Here is a 19,482-nt window from a genome sequence, read left to right as displayed (position 1 = left end):
AATATCTCTTACTAAGAGGAAACTGGAACTCTTTTACACTGTGATTCAGCGGGTAAGTTGGTGCAGCTATTTTGGAGGACAATGGGATGCTATCTATCAAAATCTGACTCAATGATTCCACTGTAAGTAACTCTGCATCCACTACACCAACGTGTACCTGATACTGAGGTGCAACACTGTATGAAATGCCAAACACTGGAATAAACAAGATGCCCAGTAACAGCAGTATGGTCAAACAAATCCTGTTACAGGGGAATATTATGCGGCTGTTTTAAAAAAACCCTCAAAAGCAAAATAATGTGTATCTGAGCTCTGAAGTTAGGTACTATGGATGAGGCTGCTGGTTCTACTACTTATGAGCTGTTTAATCTTGAGCAAGTTGTTTAAATGCTTTGCCTATCAGTTTCCTCATATATAAATATATAAAATAAAGATACTAATATTATTTATAGTAAAGCACCTAGAGCAGTGCCTGGCAGAGAGTAAGTATCCAATGTCTATCCGTCTGTCTCTCTCTCTCTCTCTCTCACACACACACACACACACACAAAATGGTGTATGCATATTAATTTTCTTCCTAGGACACAAGAAATCGTTAACAGCTGCCTTTAGGAAGACTAATGTTCCATTTCATACATTTTCCTCAGTGTCTCAATTTTTTCTATGTGACCTATTTATTGTACTTTCAAAGTGGGAGTGGGGACAACAGACATTGTTAAAACAAAAAAGCAGATTAGAAAGCAGAATGCATAATATGATCAACATTATTGTTTGTTTCTAAAAACATATATAGGGCAGCCTGGTGGCTCAGTGGTTTAGCGCTGCCTTTGGCCCAGGGCGTGATCCTGGAGATCCGGGATCGAGTCCCATGTCGGGCTCCCTGCATGGAGCCTGCTTCTCCCTCTGCCTGTGTCTCTGCCTCTCTCTCTCTCTCTCTTTCATGAATAAATAAAATCTTTAAAAAATTAAAAAAATTTAAAAAAACATATATATACATACATGCAAAGTTTTTTTTAAAAGATTTTATTTATTTATTCATGAGAGACACAGAGAGAGAGAGAGAGAGAGAGGGAGAGGCAGAGACACGGGCAGAGGGAGAAGCAGGCTCCATGTAGGGAGCCCGACGTGGGACTCGATCCCAGGTCTCCACGATCACACCCTGGGCCAAAGGCAGGTGCTAAACCACTGAGCCACCGGGGATCCCCCAAGAGATCTTTTTTTTAAGACTTTATTTATTTATTCATGATAAACAGAGAGGCTGCCTGGGAGCCTGATGTGGGGACTCAATCCCGGGACCCTGGGATCATGACCTGAGTCAAAAGCAGACCCTCAACCACTGAGCCACCCAGGGGCCCTGCAGAAAGAGATTAAAAGGATACACAATAGGGATGCCTGGGTGGCTCAGTCGGTGAAGTGATAGACTCTTGATTTCAGCTCAGGTCATGATCTCACAATCGTGGGATCGAGCCCCGTGTGGGGCTCTGTGCTCAGCAGGAAGTCTGCTTGACATTCTCTCTCTCTGTCTCTGCCCCTCCCGCTACTTGCACCCATGCTCTCTCTCAAATAAACAAATAAATAAAATTAAAAAAAAAAAGGATACACAATTATAGGTGTCTGTGATAGAGGATAGTAGTTTTTTCTTTATTCTTTCTTTGTATTTTCTACAATGTTTATAGTTTTTTATCTTTTAATTTTTAAAAATTATTCATTTTTACTTATTTTTTTAACAATTTTATTTATTTGAGAGAGATAGAGTAAGCACAGAGGAAGAGTGAGAGGGAGAAGCAGGCTCCCCACAGAGCAGGGAGCCCGATGAGGGATTCGATCCCAGGACCCCAGGATCATGACCTGAGCTGAAGGCAGACGCTCAACCAATGAGCCACCCAGGGGTCCCCACTATAGTGTCTTCAGTAGCCACAAAGACCATCAGTGTACAAAGCATAAAGCAATCAAATAAACAAAAACAAGAACCCAAATACCTGGCTTTGTGCGGCTTGTTCCATCCAGCTTCTCAGACGCCAGAGTCACAGGCACCACGTCTGCCTTCAGCTCTTCCTTCCCATCCGTGCCCAAGCCTTTCACTATGATGTTCACATTCACCTTCTGACCAGCCCTGGGTTTGACTGCTGGATTCGCATGCTTCCAGAAACGCTGCTTCAAGGCTTCCAGTTCTAGATCCAAACACCAACCAGTATGTCAGTTTGCCACGCTTAAACTCTTTCCTTTAAGATTCCAGTTAAGACTCATAGGTTAAGTTTTTAAGATCAACAAAGTTGTAGGGGGAAAAAAACATCCAAAGACACCAAAAACTCCTTTGCTACTAACACCTCTGTCAAATTCATGTAAGTTAACCCAGACTAATGAAATGTTGCAACTGTTCTTCCTCAAAAATCATTTTAGGGTAGGAATTTATAACTGATGTTTCTAAATGTATGCAATTCTTTTTTTTTTTTTTTTTTTAAAGACTTTTAAGGGCAGCCCAGGTGGCTCAGCGGTTTAAGCAACGCCCAGGGCCTGATCCTGGAGACCTGGGATCGAGTCCCACATCAGGCTCCCTGCGTGGAGCCTGCCTCTCCCTCTGCCTGTGTCTCTGCCCCTCTCTCTCTGTCTCTCATGAATGAATGAATGAATGAATGAATGAATAAATAAATAAATCTTAAAAAAAAAAGACTTTTAATTATTTATTTGATATAGAGAGAGGGGGCGTGAGCATGCACAAGCAGTGGGGGAACGGCAGGCAGAAGGAGAGGGAGAAGCAGGCTTCCTGTAGAGCAGGGAGCTTGATGTGGGGCTCGATCCCAGGACTCCAAGATCATGATCTGAGCTGAAGGCAGATGCTTAACTGACTGAGCCACCCCAAGCACCCTAAATGTATGCAATTTTTGAAAAAATATATTAAACTGGTAGGACCATTAATAATACCATAATTATTAATCATCCAATGGCTTAATTTTTAGTAAGTTCCAGCCTTTTAAAAACAAATTCCCTATTCTGAACATTTCACTATTTATTAGCAATCTTACTAAACACAGGGAAGGTCAATTAAAAAAAAGGGGGGGGGGCAGCCCTGGTTGTGCAGCAGTTTAGCGCTGCCTGCAGCCCAGGGCATGATCCTGGAGTCCCGGGATCGAGTCCCATGTCAGGCTCTCTGCATGGAGACTGCTTCTCCCTCTACCAGTGTCTCTGCCTCTCTCTCTCTCTCTCTCTCTCTCTCTCTCTGCATCTCTATGAATAAATAAATAAAATCTTAAAAAAAAAAAGAATATATATCATATAAAAAAAAAGGAAAAAAATGACAATTCATCCAATGATGTAACCTAGCAACAGGACTAGAAAAGTCTGTTGGTGAGACTGTTAAACTTGTACAATCAATATAATCAGAAAGGAAATTCTATTTACAGGTGGCCTCTATACCACACTTATCTTACAGAGGGGACTATATATACTGGGAGCAGTAGGTTCAGTGGTCCAATGGCAATAGTGCCTCTCCTCACTTCCCCATTGCTGTAATAGCTCAGAATTTCTTTCTCCTTTCTCCCTCAGCTAGCTGCTATCTGGCACCATCACCTGCTGCCTCTGTGGGAGACATCATATCACTGTGGGCTGTTTTAAGAGAGCTGACAGTTACAAAGAGAAAAGATTCCTTTGGGGTCAAGGGATGCTGGATATTTTCACAAGCTTTCTCTTCTATATAAGATGTCCAGAACACTCCACGTTTGGTTCTTTTTCTAAAATGCACTCGAATTGTATTTTAGTGGTTTTACAGTTACCAGCTAGATGTGGTTCTTCCTTCCTTAAAAGGGAACAGAAGAAATGGAAGGAAACCTGTTCATTCTGAGTTCCTAGTATAATCAAGTAGCAAAAATCCAGCTCCAAAGGATGATATGTTTACCTAACAAACAAAAGTGTAAGGAGAGAAGATGTGAGTTTGCACCCGCATGGTGGTTCAGTGAGGCTGGAAGCAATGGCGGGATGAAAGTGGAAAGCCAACAGAAATAGGCAGGTCATTATTGGCACCAACAGATTAAAACAAATGGATGTGGAGCAAGATTTGCTTGGGACCTAAAGTAATAATGAGGCAGAGGAGTTGCCTTCATTCTTCTAGAGAAAGCCAGGGTCCTTAGAGCTCTTCCTCTCCAACATATCAGGACACCTGCTTTCCTTGCCCTTTACTACATGACTCAACCATCTTCCTCCTTGCCCTAGAAATCCTGCTCAGGTTTCTCTCTGTCCACCAGTCTTTTTCCAGGATCCTTTCATGTCCTAACTGAAGGGTCTCTGCTCCAGCTTAGGTTTCCACCAGCAGCATGAATCTAAAACTATGCTCATCCCCATTGTTCTTAGTCCAGAAAAACAGAGGAATTAAGGGCAGAGATGATCCTCTACACTATTGCAGGCAGCAGGAGTTACACATTTCTAGTACCCCGATGTTTAGATCTACATGCGTTTTCTCATGGAAACCCTACTCTATGCGAGGTTAAGGAAACTAAGCTGTTCCTACTACTTTTATTCTTAACTCCTTTCAATGTGTCCACCATACTTGCCACCAGATTGACCTCCCCAAAATGAGTATCTGATTGGGTCATTTCCTTTGCTAAAAGTTTTTCAGTGGCCCTCTACTAACAAAAGGCAAAAGTCCAAGCTCCTACCATGGCCTCAAAGCCCTGTATGATCTGGCCTCCAGTTACCCATCCTCAATGCCTTTGCAATCTTCACTCCAGCTCACCACAACACCCTGTATTTTCTCTGGTCATTGTTGGATCTTTTGTGGGTCTCTTCCCTCCGCCAAGAATGCCCTCCCTCACTTCTCTGCCTTGGTATCTCTACTAGGCTTTCAGGACTCAGCTCTGGTATCAGTTCCTTTCGGAAATGTTCCTGACTCCCCAAGAGACATTCCAAGTGAGGTACCCTTCCTCCAGGCTCAGAGAATAGACGCATTCACTATCCAGTCGTGTAATGAATGCCCTGTTTGCCTGTCTGTCACTACTACCAGGCTTTAACTTCCTTGAGAGCAGGGACTATGTCTTGTATACAAAGCATCCGACACCATGCTAAATAAAGGTTTATTGCACAGATAAATAAAAGTTGATCCTAACTTCATAAATATGGGACTGGCTGGTATGGAAATCCAACTTTGATGTCAAATACTATTTCTGAAGGAAAACATATTCCGACCCAAAAATAAATGCCTACTATGTGCCAGGCACTGTGCTAGTTCCCTATATAAGCCAAGTAATGTTGGAAAAATTACCCAGCCTCTCCAAGTCTCCATCTCTTCACTGCAAAATAATACCTGGGGCTACGAGAATTAATAACAATAATAGAGAATCTATCAGTGTCTAATGTAGTAGGTACTCATGAAAAAGGTTTCTTCCCTTTCCTGTCTCAGTCCAGAACTGTTTAGAGAGCTTCAAGTCCCAAATAAAAAAAAAAATCTCACAGTGTCTAGTATTGTTAAGTACTCAAAAAATGTTGCTTCCCCCTCTCTTACTCTGGAGCTGTTTAGATAACTCCCACACCACAAAACTTTCCCTCCGTGTTTCAGGCAACAGCTTATTTCCCTGCTTCTCTGCTAATGGAGCTACGTTAGTTTTTTTTTTTTTTTTTTTTAATTTATTTATGATAGTCACACAGAGAGAGAGAGAGGCAGAGACACAGGCAGAGGGAGAAGCAGGCTCCATGCACCGGGAGCCCGACGTGGGATTCGATCCCGGGTCTCCAGGATTGCGCCCTGGGCCAAAGGCAGGCGCCAAACCGCTGCGCCACCCAGGGAACCCATCTACGTTAGTTCTGTTACACAAACCTTTCACTCCATGTCCTGCTCTGGTTAAACTGACTCACACATCCTCCCAATATGCACCATGCAGAGCTCTTCTTGTCCCTTTCAAGAGTGTCCTTCTCTCCACTTCCAAAAAGCCCACTCATTCAATCAATAGAATCTCTGGGCATAATTTACACACCAGATACTGTTGATGACAGAGCACCTGCCAACCATAAGCTGTTATGGTTACGATGTAAATAATTTCACTAATAATAGAAATAGGAGCCACTATTTGAGTGCTTCTTTATGCATTTCTATGCCTTATTTCAACAAATCTTCACTATAGTCCTGTGAACTGGATTTTCTTTTTTCTTTCTTTCTTTCTTTTTTCCTTAAGGTGCCTCAGAGAGGTCAAATGGCACACTCAAGGTTAAACAATGAGTAGCACAGTCTAGATTCAAACCTTGGTCTTGCTACAGAGTCTAAGCTCTTATCACGCCAAATGGCCTCAATGCAGAGGAGGGAACACCCAATTCCGCCTACTAATCAGGAAGTCTACCTAATATGGTAATATTTAAACTCTGTCTTGAAGGAGCATTCATTCATTCACTCATCCAATATAAACGCCTATAATATGTCATCCACTGTGGAAGCACTGGTGATAGAGTAGGGAACAAGCTAGAAGATCCCTATTCAAAGTATAAAAGGAAAGGCAGTGAACAAGTAATTACACCCACCTACTCTTCAAGCCTTCTTCTACCCACCTATTGGAAGAAACTAATCCTTCCTCTAAACTGCCCCAGCACTTTATTCTAAATGTTTCTTTTGGCAAAGACTACTTTTCCCTTTTGTTCATTTAATTTTTCCAATTATCAGTGACACACGTTCATTATAGATGTCACTTTCCACCTTCTCTCTGGTATTACTGTTACTTGCATACTTATCTTCCGTACGAGAGCATAAGTAGCTTACATGTACAATAAATGTCAGATTTCTTTTGGTATGCTGCCCTACAACACCTTGCATGTTATGGATAATTTAATATTTGTTAAATAGTAGGGGAAAAATAAGCTTTTTACAAACAATTTACCAAACTAAAAGGTCTCCCTTTAATGGTGAAAACGATGAATAATGCTTTTTTGAATGTCATGCCATAACAAACAGCCAATGCATCTCTTTTGTGTACTAACCTATCAACAAGCTTCCTGTTTTAAACAAGGTTGAGAACATTCTGATGACAGGCCAGATTCATCTAAATAGAATTTTACCAATATCTGGTACAACTACAGCATAAGATCACGTGTGGTTATCATTTCCTCCTGGGTTCCCTAACCTCCACAGGAGCAAATACTAGACAGCTACCAGAATAAATTACTCTGGAGGCTCCCCCACAATTCAAAGGATTACCTCTGTTGGTTTCAGGTTCTTCAAGTATCACAAAGGAATCTTCATCAGCACCCAGCCGAGGTTTAATGGAAACATCTACTCCCAGTTGCTTAAGCCTATCCAGTGTGAACCTCCTCACTTTTTCGGGTTGCATAATTATGGATTTAGTTTGCTGCCTGGGCTCTTCCACCTTGTCATCTGCTTCTTCTGTTTTCTTCAGGCCTTCTTCTCTCTCCAGAGAATGAGGTTCAGGTGCCACAAGCCCTCCGGCCTGATACTCTTCATTGTCCTCATTCCCGAGGGAGCTGGATTCCTGCTGAGCCACGTAGCTGTCCTCAGGTGAAGGTCTGTCATCACTCTGCTTCTGTTTCTCCTGAATTTCTTGCTCTTCACTTCCCATCACATCCTTACTGCAAGACTCCTCTGATCCAGTAGTGATCTGGGCTTCATTTGAAGCTGCAGGGAGTGCATTAATGTCCATTTCATATCCCGCACCTCTTGTCTGCTCAGAATCTTTGCTTTGGTGGTCGTTATTCTTCTCGCTTGTATTTGCGGTGTCTATGGATTCTTTGTGATGGCTTGACTGATACTTAGATGACCTAGAGAAGGGAAAATGAGCTGACGTTGAAAATTATCCTAAGTGGGAAACTCTCATCTCAGTATATAATGATATTCAGCTAAATCAGTTTGATGAGTGAGGAATCTGAACTTTTTACACCAGATGTTTGTTACAAAACTGAGTATTTGCAAAAATTATAATCACAAGGAAAGAGAGTTCTTACTTCAGTAGTGCCATGGCATTCCCCTGGCAAGTGGGTCGGGGTTTACGTTTGAAGAAATCATGAATGGTTTTATTCTCAGGCATATGATATGGAAGATTAAGCGCAGACTCTATAAAATCAAACAAAAGAAGCAGCAAATACATTTACTGTATATTCTGAAATGTCACTTCATATCCAGTTAACTAAACAGTACAGTGAAAGCCATCACCAGAAATAGAAAACAATCCTGGCTTTAATAAAGACAGGATTTTTTTTTTTTAAGATTTTATTTATTTATTCATGAGAGACAGAGAGAGAGAGAGAGAGAAAGAGAGAGGCAGAGACACAGGCAGAGGGAGAAGCAGGCTCCATGCAGGGAGCCCGACATGGGACTCGATCCTGGATCTCCAGGATCACGCCCTGGGCCAAAGGCAGGCGCCAAACCGCTGAGCCACCAGGGCTGCCCTAATAAAGACAGGATCTAAGTACAAAAGAACTCCCTGAAGACCAGTGGCTTTTAAATCTGGTTGTGAAATCAAACTGATTGTGGGTGGCTCACTTGGTTAAGCATCTACCTTGGGCTCAGGTCATGATCTCAGGGTCCTGGGATCAAGCCCCGTGTTGGGCTCCCTGCTCAGTGGAGAGTCTGCTTCTCCCTCCACCCCAACTCCACCATTTGTGCACTCGCGCTCTAACAAAATCTTTAAAAAAATATTTTGCCACGGCCAAGTTGAGCCTACAAAGAAATATTGTGATTTGCCTCAAAGTTACTGTACTGGCTTACGTTACCTCGAATAAGGCGTTGAGTCTCACTATGCAGTTTTTTTAATGCTTCCTTACTTAATCGGGCTGCCTTCCTTTCCTTAAAGAAAACAAAAAATGAGACTACATTAATGCTATTATTCAGAAAGCTATTCATCCTTCAAGAGTTTGCTCTTTCCAAGAAAAAGGATGGAGAGGCAAAAGCAAGCACTAATAGATTCAGTACAATATAAACTCAAAGATATCATTTATTTGTAGATCACATAGAATTAATTCAACACAGTCCATATTTGTGTCCCTACCATGTACAAAGCAATATCTTGGGCACCAGGAAACTGTGACAGATTTGATAAAATATTTATCCCTCAGAAATTCACCATCTCCTGGAGAAAGAAAATCAACATGACAATTGTACAGAGCTCTATCTTACCTTCCTTATGGTGCCTTTGGATAACTCAGTCTCTTCTTCAAATGGATAGACTCCACTCTCCAAAGACAGTTCCTTTTCCTAAAAGAGAAGATTACAAGCTGAAAAATATGGACAAAAATTAAACCTAAGGGGCGCCTGGGTGGCTCAGTCGGTTAAGCGACCAAGTCATGATTTTAGCTCAGGTCATGATCTCGTGGGTTATGGGATTCAGCCTTTGTGGGGCTCTGTGTTGAGCAGGGAGTCTGCTTGGCATTCTCTCTCTGTCCCTCCCCCTACTCGCTCGCTCTCTCAAGGAAATAAATCTTTAAAAACATTATTAAAAAAGAATTAAGCTGAAATAAGAGGAAATTGCCTACTCAAAAGATTGCTTTTGTATCCCAACATCACATCATGCTACATTAATAACAAGTCAATAATTATTAAATATAAAGTTTTAAACATATAGCATCCCGGGTTACCTAGATGGCTCAGTGGTTGAGCATCTGCCATTAGCTCAGGTTGTGATCCTGAGGTCCTGGGATCAAGTCCCACATCAGGCTCTCCACAGGGAGCCTGCTTCTCCCTCTGCCTGTGTCTCTGCTTCTCTCGAGACATATTTAAATAAATTTATTTATTTATTTACTTATTATTACTTATTATTTATTTATTTATTTATTTATTTACGATAGACACAGAGAGAGAGAGGCAGAGACACAAGCAGAGGGAGAAGCAGGCTCCATGCCGGGAGCCCGATGTGGGACTCGATACCAGGTCTCCGGGATAGCGCCCTGGGCCAAAGGCAGGCGCCAAACCGCTGCACCACCCAGGGATCCCCATATTTAAAAATGTTTAAAAAAATAAACGTATAGCATCTCTATAAAGCTTAGAAAAAAAAAAAGCTTAGAAAAAACTTTGCTGCCTCAAATGGAGCTTGAGCTCTCATTTCTTACACGCCTTTATTATCTTTCCCAATAACTCCCAAGGAGCTAAAGATAATCTTAGCAAGAATAATTGCACTTCCAAACACTCAGGACAATGATGTTTCACTACTGATACCTTCCCAGAAACACTTTTTTTTTTTTTTAAGATTTTATTTATTTGAGCACACGAGAGAGAACATGTGTGCACAAGCAAGGGGAGAGGCAGAGGGAAAGGGAGAAGCAGACTCCCCACTGAGCAGGGAGGACCATGCGGGACTGGATCCCAGGACTCTGAGATGACCTAAGCCAAAGGCAGGCAGTTAACCGACTGAACCACCCAGACGCCCCACCAGAAACACTTTAGGTTCATTTCTTAGAGGCCACAGGAAAATAAAACTTGTATCTCTGCCCCATTCATACCTGTTTCTTATACAATATAAAGGCTCACTTTTTTCCCCCTGACATCCTATGAGGGTACTCAAAATACTAGCTTCCACACAAGTTAGCACATCTATCACTTGTACTGCCTGATTCCAAAATTAACAGCCAGAAAACTTAAATCAATTGCCACATGTTTTTCTTCAGTTAAAAAAAAAAAAAACTTCCAACAGTAAATCAGAAAATAAAGCAAAGGTTAGAAGCAGTGGGTTAGCTCTTACGCAATCATCTTTTACTTGCCTTGTGCTTTTTTACTTTGTTTTTCACAGCTGCCCTTATCGATTCCAAAGACTCTTCGTCTTCCAATGCAGAGTTAGTTTCCTCCTCCTCCAACCCAGTTTCAAAAAGGTCTTTATCCACGAGAAGACAGCCACTATCATTAAATGGCTGTTTCACATCATCTTCCTGGATAACACATAAAGAAAAAAGCTAAATCCAATCACTCAAACTCCAATATTCCACAATATAATAAGCTAATTTGGATCAGGACAATGAAAAGCCCATACATAGTACATCAACAGACAAATATATGGCATTTTAGAACAGTCTCCTGGGCCCCTACCCACAGTCATCCTTTGAGGTCCATGCTGTGATTTTACTGCCCAAAACCAACTTAATAAACAGTATATATATTTTTTGCAAAATCAATTAAATACTTATTAAGCAACTACTTTATAAAACTTGAAGATGGTTTCTCTAGTCAGCAAACCAGACTTGACGTATGGATGCCTAAAAAATTCTCCTCTGAAAGTTAATTTTCATCAAATCAGAAGCAGCAGTTATTCCATACGCTTGCAAAGAAAATCAGAAATCTACTTTATTTGGAAGTGTCCCCTATTTATCTAAAATGGAGAATGAGACCAGCAAGTTTTAAATTCCATTATCTCAATACTTGCAACGCAAAACAATCAACTCGAAGCTATATTCTGCGTGCAGAAACCTCAAGAACTAAAAGCAACTTGCTCTAAGATGTTAAGTTCATCCACCTTAGAAAGAACAAATTTGTTCTTTTAAACATACCTCACTTTTCGTTTCCTTCTTTTTTAGCCGCCTGATTTTTTCCATCTTTTTTTCCTCTTTCTCAAGTCTTCTCTTTGATTTTACTTTTGCTTTTCCTCCAATTCCTTCTTTATCACGTTTGGGTTTTTTGGAAATCTTTCTGTCGACTGTGAAGTCCACAGAGTTTTCAGATTGGAGACTCCGCTCTAAGCAAGGCATCACCTGGGTTTCAAGGTTTTCCTGATACAAAGACTCCTCGATGTCACTTTCAGCACTGTCTGCCAGAGTTTTGTAAATCCTTCTGACTTTTCCATTTTTTCCGGCATATAAGTTCTCTTTATTTTCCTCCTCAACACTGTCATAGGGAGTTTGCTCTGGGGAGGCATTTGTGTCCTCTCTCTCAGAATCACTGTCTTGTAGCACCTTCTTGCTTTTCAATTTCTTACTCGTGAATATCTCTTCATCTGAATCTGGAGGAAACAATTTTTTTTAGAGGTCTACTGTCATTCGGCCCTCCTCCTAGTCCCACTGGTCTTCAAAAATATCCAATTATTCAAGTGCTATGTCACCTCGTGAAATTATGTAGCTACCACTAAGAACTGATTGTAGCAAAGCAAATCTAAAAATAGGTTTTGAAAAACATTTTCCCTGGAAAAATGTCTCTTACTGAGAAATGTAATTATATATATTTACAAAGTGTAAAGTTGTTCTAATTCTTCTGGCAGATGTTAAAAATCCTTTTATTAAAGGATGAATGCATGCAACAAGGCAATGTGGTAGCTTCTAGACATTTTATACATTTAATAACATAATAGAAATAGCTAATGTCAAAAGGCTACAAGCACTATTATTTTGTTTATATAATAAGACAAATAATACGGTTAAGAATAATTTAACGAAACAAAAGGATAATGAAATTAATCCAGTCCACTTACAACCCAAGCTCCTACATTCTATTCTTAAAAATAAAATCACTATTACAAACCTCCATCACTCAAGGGCACAATTGTTTCACAGCTGCCTTGTCCACTGTCTGAAGGACTATTGGCTCCTTCCTGTGAAATGAGCTTTGGATCACTGATTTCTAGGTGAACCTAGAAAATGAGAACACACTTTGCATTAACCAGCTGATGACAAAAAGCTCTAAATATCTAATGATTCACAAATCATCATAGGACCATAAGACTCAAGTAAGGAAAACACCAATACAATGGTTCAAAGAGGGATCCCTGGATGGCGCAGCGGTTTGGCGCCTGCCTTTGGCCCAGGGCACGATCCTGGAGACCCGGGATCGAATCCCACGTCGGGCTCCCGGTGCATGGAGCCTGCTTCTCCCTCTGCCTGTGTCTCTGCCTCTCTCTCTCTCTCTCTGTGACTATCATAAATAAATAAAAAAATTAAAAAAAAAAAAAAACAAAAAACAATGGTTCAAAGAAGTGATGACATTAAGAATTACTGCACAAGGGGTGTCTGGCTGGTTTGGTTCAGTGGAACATATGACTCTCGATCTTGGAATTGTGGGTTCAATCCCAGGATGAGTGTAGAGATTACTTAAAAATAAAACCTTAGGGGCAGCCCGGGTGGCTCAGTGGTTTAGAGCCACCTTCAGCCCAGGGCGTGACCCCGGAGACCCAGGATCGAGTCCCACGTTGGGCTCCCTGCATGGAGCCTGCTTCTCCCTCTGCCTGTATCTCTGTGTCTCTATGAATAAATAAATAAAATCTTTTAAAAAATAAAATAAGGGGATCCCTGGGTGGCTCAACGGTTTGGCGCCTACCTTCAGCCCAGGGCATGATCCTGGAGTCCCGGGATCAAGGCCCACGTCGGGCTCCCTGCACGGAGCCTGCTTCTCCCTCTGCCTGTGTCTCTGCCTCTCTCTCTCTGTGTCTCTCATGAATAAATGAATGAATGAATAAATAAATAAATAAATCTTTAAAATAAATAAATAAAATCTTAAAAAAAAAGGAATCATTGGACAAAAAAATTCATTGTTCATCTTTGAAGAGTGCTACAGAATCAATGCTTTAAGGTACATAAACCAAAAGAATTAAGCATTTATTACACATTTTTTTTGGGAATGTTTCTCAGTATATCCAAATGACATGTTAAATAACATCACAGAGATGCAATCCAGATGTGAAAAGCTCTGTAGTACAAACTGTGGATTTCCTTAACAGTAAACTGCAAGAAAAAAAGACAAATGGGGAGATCTATATGGAGTTAAGATACACACACATCAACAATTGCAATATGCAGACTTTGGATCCTGATTCAAATAAACTGAAAGTATATGTATATGTGACTCAAAGAAATCTGAACACTAACTAGATATTTAGTATTAAACAACAATTGTGAATTTTTTAGGTGTAGTAATAATATTTGTGGTTATCTGTTTCGGGAAGTCCTTTATCGTAGAGATTAATAATGAAATATTTGTGGATGAAATGAGGTCTGAAATATGCTTCCAAATAATCCAGTGAGGGGGGAAAGTGGGTGAGACTATAAATGAAACAAGACTGGCATGATTTGATAACTTGAAGTTAGGTGATAGGTTCTTTTTACCAACTTTGCTGTGTTCATGTAGGTTTCAAATTTCCCAAATAAAACCATTTTAAAAGTCACAAATAAAAAACATGAGCAGGATGGTGTTAGGTGACTTGACTAGTTAGCAACCAGGCTGACCCTAGAGGCCAGATCTCCTACATCCTTGGCTTTCTTTTCTTTTCTTTTTTTTTTTTTAAGATTTTATTTATTTATTCGTGAGAGACAGAGAGAGAGAGAGAGAGAGAGAGAGAGGCAGAGATACTGGCAGAGAGAGAAGCAGGCTCCATGCAGGGAGCCTGACGTGGGACTTGATCCCAGGTCTCCAGGGTCTCGCCCTAGGCTGAAGGCAGGCGCTAAACCCATGAGCCACCAGGGCTACCCATCCTTGGCTTTCTTTTTTTTTTTTTTTTAATGTTTTAAAATTTTTTATTTATTTATGATAGTCACAGAGAGAGAGAGAGGCGCAGAGACACAGGCAGAGGGAGAAGCAGGCTCCATGCACCGGGAGCCCGATGTGGAATTCGATCCCGGGTCTCCAGGATTGTGCCCTGGGCCAAAGGCAGGCGCCAAACTGCTGCACCACCCAGGGATCCCCATCCTTGGCTTTCTTAGGGCTCTGAATCCAATTAAGGGGAGGGAGGGTGTGCATGTGTGTAAATATTAACATCTGTACTGTAGTCAGGCACTTCCCACCTTAATGATTTCTCAAAACAACTATTAAATTGATTTAAATGTTTGGTACAGTTATTTGAATAACAACCAGGGTAACAGGCACTGAGGAGCCCCAGAGGATCATCACGCATGTTCTGATGGTTCTCCCAACAACCTAAACAGTTAAGATTCTTTGTGGGTGCAGAAACTGAGTTTGGGGAACCACATGACTCAGCACATAGTGATGCTCCTCATCACCGAATTCCGGGCAGTTTGTACCAATATCAGCAACAGCCACCGCCAGGAACAGGGTGAGGACAAAGTCCAGTCTCAAAACCTCGGTCATCAAGATTAATACCTTAGTGCAATATTTTTTTTGTTTTTATTTATTTATTTTACAACACTTTTTTCTAAAAATAAATGGAACTGGCAAAGCTATGGCTCACGAGGTCAGCCAACCACTTTTGCTAACAATTTTTTTTTTTTTTGCTAATAAAATTTTTATTGAAACCAGGGCCAGGATTTAGGGGGAGGTGCAGAGGTGCAGAAGCGCAAGCGCAGGCAGGGGCTGGCTGGCTTGCTTGCTGTATCTAAAAATTCAAAATACTGGATTAAAACACTATCTCGATTACGGAGTTTTGGGTAGCCCTCTTAAAGGTGCCCCCAAGGCTGGTGCCTCCCCTGGTCCCGGCCACACGACCTCAGAGCCCCCGCGCAGACCCCGCCTCCCGGAGGCCCCGCCTCCCATTTCCGGGGAACCGCCCCCCTGCCCAGCAGCCCAGGTGCTTCTGCGCCTGCGCCGTCCTCTGTTGGGGGAGGGGAGCCAGACGAGGAAGAGCCCCCGCGGCAGGAAACCCGCCGCAGGGGCGGCCGGGCGGCCGGAGGAGCTGCGGGGAGGCCGGCTGCGCGCGCCGCAGGAGTCAGGAGCGACGCGGCCAGCCCGGCGCCCGGCGGGAGCGGAGAGCCGCGAGCCCGCGGGGCCGTGGGAGCCTCCCAGCAGCCTGAGCGCGCGCCGCCGCCGCCGGGCACGCCGGGAGCTGTAGTCCTCTCCGCCTCCGCGCCCCGCTCGGGCCGCTCGACCCTTTCCCATCCCCGCCCCTGGGCGCCGGGCCTCGGCAGCCGCGGACGGCGGCCTGTGCACTAACTCACCTCAGAAACCACTTCGCCGGGCATGACTCCGGCCTCTCCCGCGCTTCGCTGTGACGGGGCAGGTCTCGCGTTCCCGTAGCGCGGGCGCAGCGGCTCCCGCGGTCTCCAGTCCCGCAACGCTGTTTGAGCTTTCGCGCCCAGCCAGCGCGGAGGCCCCGCCCCAACGACCTGCACCAATCCGGAGGCGGCTTTCTGCGCGAGGCCACGCCCCCGCGCTGTCCTACCAATCAGGAAGCGGCGCCGGCCAGACTCGCAAATAGAACCCGGGTCGGCTTGGCGGGTCCCGGCTGCTCCAGTCCCTGCGAGCTCAGGGCGGCTGGTGCCCCGTCTGCGGGACGGTCGGGCCCTCTGGCCTTGCAAGGCCCTACCTGGGGAGCGGTGGCTTTGACCTTTGGCCCTTGCTGCAGCGCATGTTGAGGAGTAAGCCCTTCAAGCGGGAAGATCCCTGGGCCACTTCTAGAAGACACCTGCGGGGGTTTTCTCCGGGACCTCCATCCCAGGAGCAGCTGCGTCCCACCTGCTCCTTGTACACGGAGCATTCACGCCCCTGAGCATTGACGAAAGTTCTATGGGCTTCTCAGATACCAAAGAATATCCTTGGATGGCCTTTACAATTTTATTTATTTTTTATTATTTTTTAAAAGATTTTATTTATTTATTTATTTATTTATTTATTTATTTATTTATTTATTTATTCATGAAAGACACAGAGAGAGAGAGAGAGGCAGAGACCCAGGCAGAGGGAGAAGCAGGATCCATGCAGGGAGCCCGATGTGGGACTCAATCCCGGGTCTCTAGGATCATGCCCTGGGCCAAAGGCAGGTGCTAAACCGCTGAGCCACACAGGGATCCCCTATAATTTTATTTAAAGTTAATTTGAGGATGTAGGAAAATACCTACCCATCCACTCCTCAACTCCTCAGACAAGGCAGGAATGAAGAATAAAAGGTCCGGAGTCAGACTAATCCCAGACGATTCTAATTCCTTGTGACTATGCTGGTTACTGTCTTTTTGCCCCTCCAGGTCTATTCTCATTCCTTATCCTGCTCTGCCCAGGGCAGGCTGACCACTCCCGGCTGTACTACCCAAGCCCCCTTGCCCTCTGGCTTCCGGTTGAGTCAAGTTCCTGGAAGGGACTTTACAAGATGACTGTAAGCAGGAAGTCAGAGGGCACCAAGAAGGGAAGGCCGCAGTAGTTACCATCCTTCCCTACTTCACTCTCATGATCTTATCCATTGATAGGTGACCAACTCATCTGAATTTTCCCACGACTTTTCCAGTTTATTTTTTTTAAGATTTTATTTATTTATTCATGAGAAACACACAGAGAGAGGCAGAGACACAGGCAAAGGGAGAAGCAGGCTCCATGCAGGGAGCCCGACGTGGGACTCGGTCCTGGGACTCCAGGATCACGCCCTGAGCCAAAGGTAGACGCTCAACCACTGAGTCACCCAGGCATCCCACTTTCCCAGTTTTAGCATTGAGAGTCCATCTCCCGAGAATCTCAGTCCCAGGCAAACCAGGATAGTTACCTTAACCCCTGGCTTCCTCTATCCAAGTTTCCAGCTTTAGCTGGATTCAGATAAAAATTCTCTTTCCTCATCTTTATTTCTTTACCTCCCCACCACTTCTCAACCCACTTTTTCTCCCCACATCAAGACCCCGCTGTACATCCTCTTCTCTCCCATCCATCTAGCCACATTTTCACCCACTTTGCTAGTTCTACACTGATGATTTCCAAATATACATTTATAGCGCTTCTCCTTCATATCTACAGGGCTAACATTTATCGGAGGCTTACCCTGCGACAGAAACAGTTGCAAGAATTTTGCAAACATCTTATTTAGTCTTCAGAATAAATTTGTAAGGTAATACTACTGTCTCTACTTTAGCGGGACATAAACCTTTAAAAGGCTAGTAACTGATGGAGCCAATATTCACACCCTGCTCAATCTGACTCCAGAGCTCATACTCTTCAGAGAGGCCTTGCCTGAGCCCCACTCTCCACTATCTCTCCATCCCCTGCTCTGTTTTCCCCAATAACAAGTCTGCCTGAAATTTTATTTTTATCTATTTGTATATTGTTGCTACAGGAGGTCAAGTACTTTCCTTTACCACCATATCCTCACTATCTAGAATAGTTGGAGCATGATAAGAATGATCTGAAGAGCTGGTAACAAGGTTACTGAACCCCACTCACTCCCAGAGTTTCTGATTTAGTATGTCTGATGTGAGGCTCAAGAATTTTCTTTTTTTTTTAATATTTTATTTATTTATTCATAAGAGACAGAGAGAGGGAGAGAGAGGCAGAGACACAGGTAGAGGGAGAAGCAGGCTCCATGCAGGGAGCCCGACGTGGGACTCGATCCCAGGTCTCCAGGATGGTGCCCTGGGCTGAAGGCGGCGCTAAACCGCTAAGACACCGGGGCTGCCCGAATTTTCTTTTTTTAAAAGATTTTTTAAAAAATGTATTCATATCATAAATAAATAAATAAATAAATAAATAAATAAATAAATAAATAAATAAAAGGGATCCCTGGGTGGCGCCGCGGTTTGGCGCCTGCCTTTGGCCCAGGGTGCGATCCTGAAGACCCGGGATCGAATCCCACGTCGGGTTCCCGGTGCATGGAGCCTGCTTCTCCCTCTGCCTGTGTCTCTGCCTCTCTCTCTCTCTCTCTCTCTCTGTGACTATCATAAATAAATAAAAATTAAAAAAAAATAAAAAAATAAAAATGTATTCATTTGAGAGAGAGAGCAAGAGAGCACAAGCTGCCGGGAAGGAGCAGAGGGAGAAGCAGGCTCCCTGGTGAGCAGGGATTTCCCCTATGCAGGGCTGGATCCCAGCACCCCAGGATCATGACCTGAACCCAAGGCAGGTTCTCAACCGACTGAGCCACTCAGGTGCCCCCAACGCCCGAGAATTTCCATTTCCAACAAGTTTCCAGATGATGCTTATACAGCTGGTATGGAGACCACACTTTGAGAACCAAGGGCTTAGAACATACCTGGTTCATGATAGGGAAATCAATATTTCTTTTTTTTTTTTTTAAGATTTATTTATTTATTTATTTATTTATTTATTTATTTATGACAGAGAGAGAAAGAGAGGCAGACACAGGAGGAAGGAGAAGCAGGCTCCATGCCGGGAGCCCGACGTGGGACTCAATCCCGGGACTCCAGGATCACGCCCTGGGCCAAAGGCAGGCGCTAAACCACTGAGCCACCCAGGGATCCCCAAAATCAATATTTCTTGAACTAATTTGGTCTCGATAACTATATTATTCTTGAACACCCTTTGGAAGTGAGACAAGACTCTTGATATTAGCATTTTCAGAAGTAATTAGCATTTTTCGCTTTGAAGAACACCTATTCAGTCACCAGAAAAACAAAGAAAGAGAGCTCTGATTTGGATAATGAGCAGAATGCTGAATTGGGAAGGGGAAATTTTTTATCCTGTATATTAACTTGCGCTAATCTAAAGCGAGTCTGTATTTGGACTTAGTGATCTTTATTCTCAATTTTGATCTTTGGCACCATAATCCATCACTCACCAATTTAGAAACCTGGGAGTCACATTGACTCCTCTCTGTCTCTTGACTCTCAAGGTGAGTCATCCAGCAAACTCCGTTTATGAAGCTGATGGCAGTAAGAGAAATCTCTGCAGTGTTCACTTCGCGGAGATTAGCCTGAACCTGTCCAATA

At 43.2% G+C, this 19,482-nt stretch overlaps 1 protein-coding gene across 1 annotated transcript in view; it reads right to left on the bottom strand.

Moving 5' to 3' along the window:
* CLSPN (claspin) overlaps positions 1-15,939 on the bottom strand; it is a 30,231-nt gene extending 14,292 nt beyond the window's left edge. Inside the window, exons 1-9 of the mRNA XM_035698765.2 lie at positions 15,781-15,939; positions 12,422-12,530; positions 11,458-11,906; positions 10,678-10,842; positions 9,101-9,178; positions 8,698-8,770; positions 7,930-8,038; positions 7,169-7,746; positions 1,980-2,171 (exon numbers count right to left, since the gene is read on the bottom strand). Coding sequence (XP_035554658.1) covers positions 1,980-2,171; positions 7,169-7,746; positions 7,930-8,038; positions 8,698-8,770; positions 9,101-9,178; positions 10,678-10,842; positions 11,458-11,906; positions 12,422-12,530; positions 15,781-15,804 — 1,777 coding nt within the window. The 5' untranslated portion in view covers positions 15,805-15,939. The remainder of the gene's footprint in view (positions 1-1,979; positions 2,172-7,168; positions 7,747-7,929; positions 8,039-8,697; positions 8,771-9,100; positions 9,179-10,677; positions 10,843-11,457; positions 11,907-12,421; positions 12,531-15,780) is intronic.
* Positions 15,940-19,482: the final 3,543 nt, after the last annotated feature.

This window comes from Canis lupus, chromosome 15 (genome assembly GCF_003254725.2).
Source record: "Canis lupus dingo isolate Sandy chromosome 15, ASM325472v2, whole genome shotgun sequence".
Lineage (NCBI taxonomy): Eukaryota > Metazoa > Chordata > Mammalia > Carnivora > Canidae > Canis > Canis lupus.
Note: the sequence above shows the minus strand (reverse complement) of the source record. Positions and strands in the feature narration are given on the sequence as shown.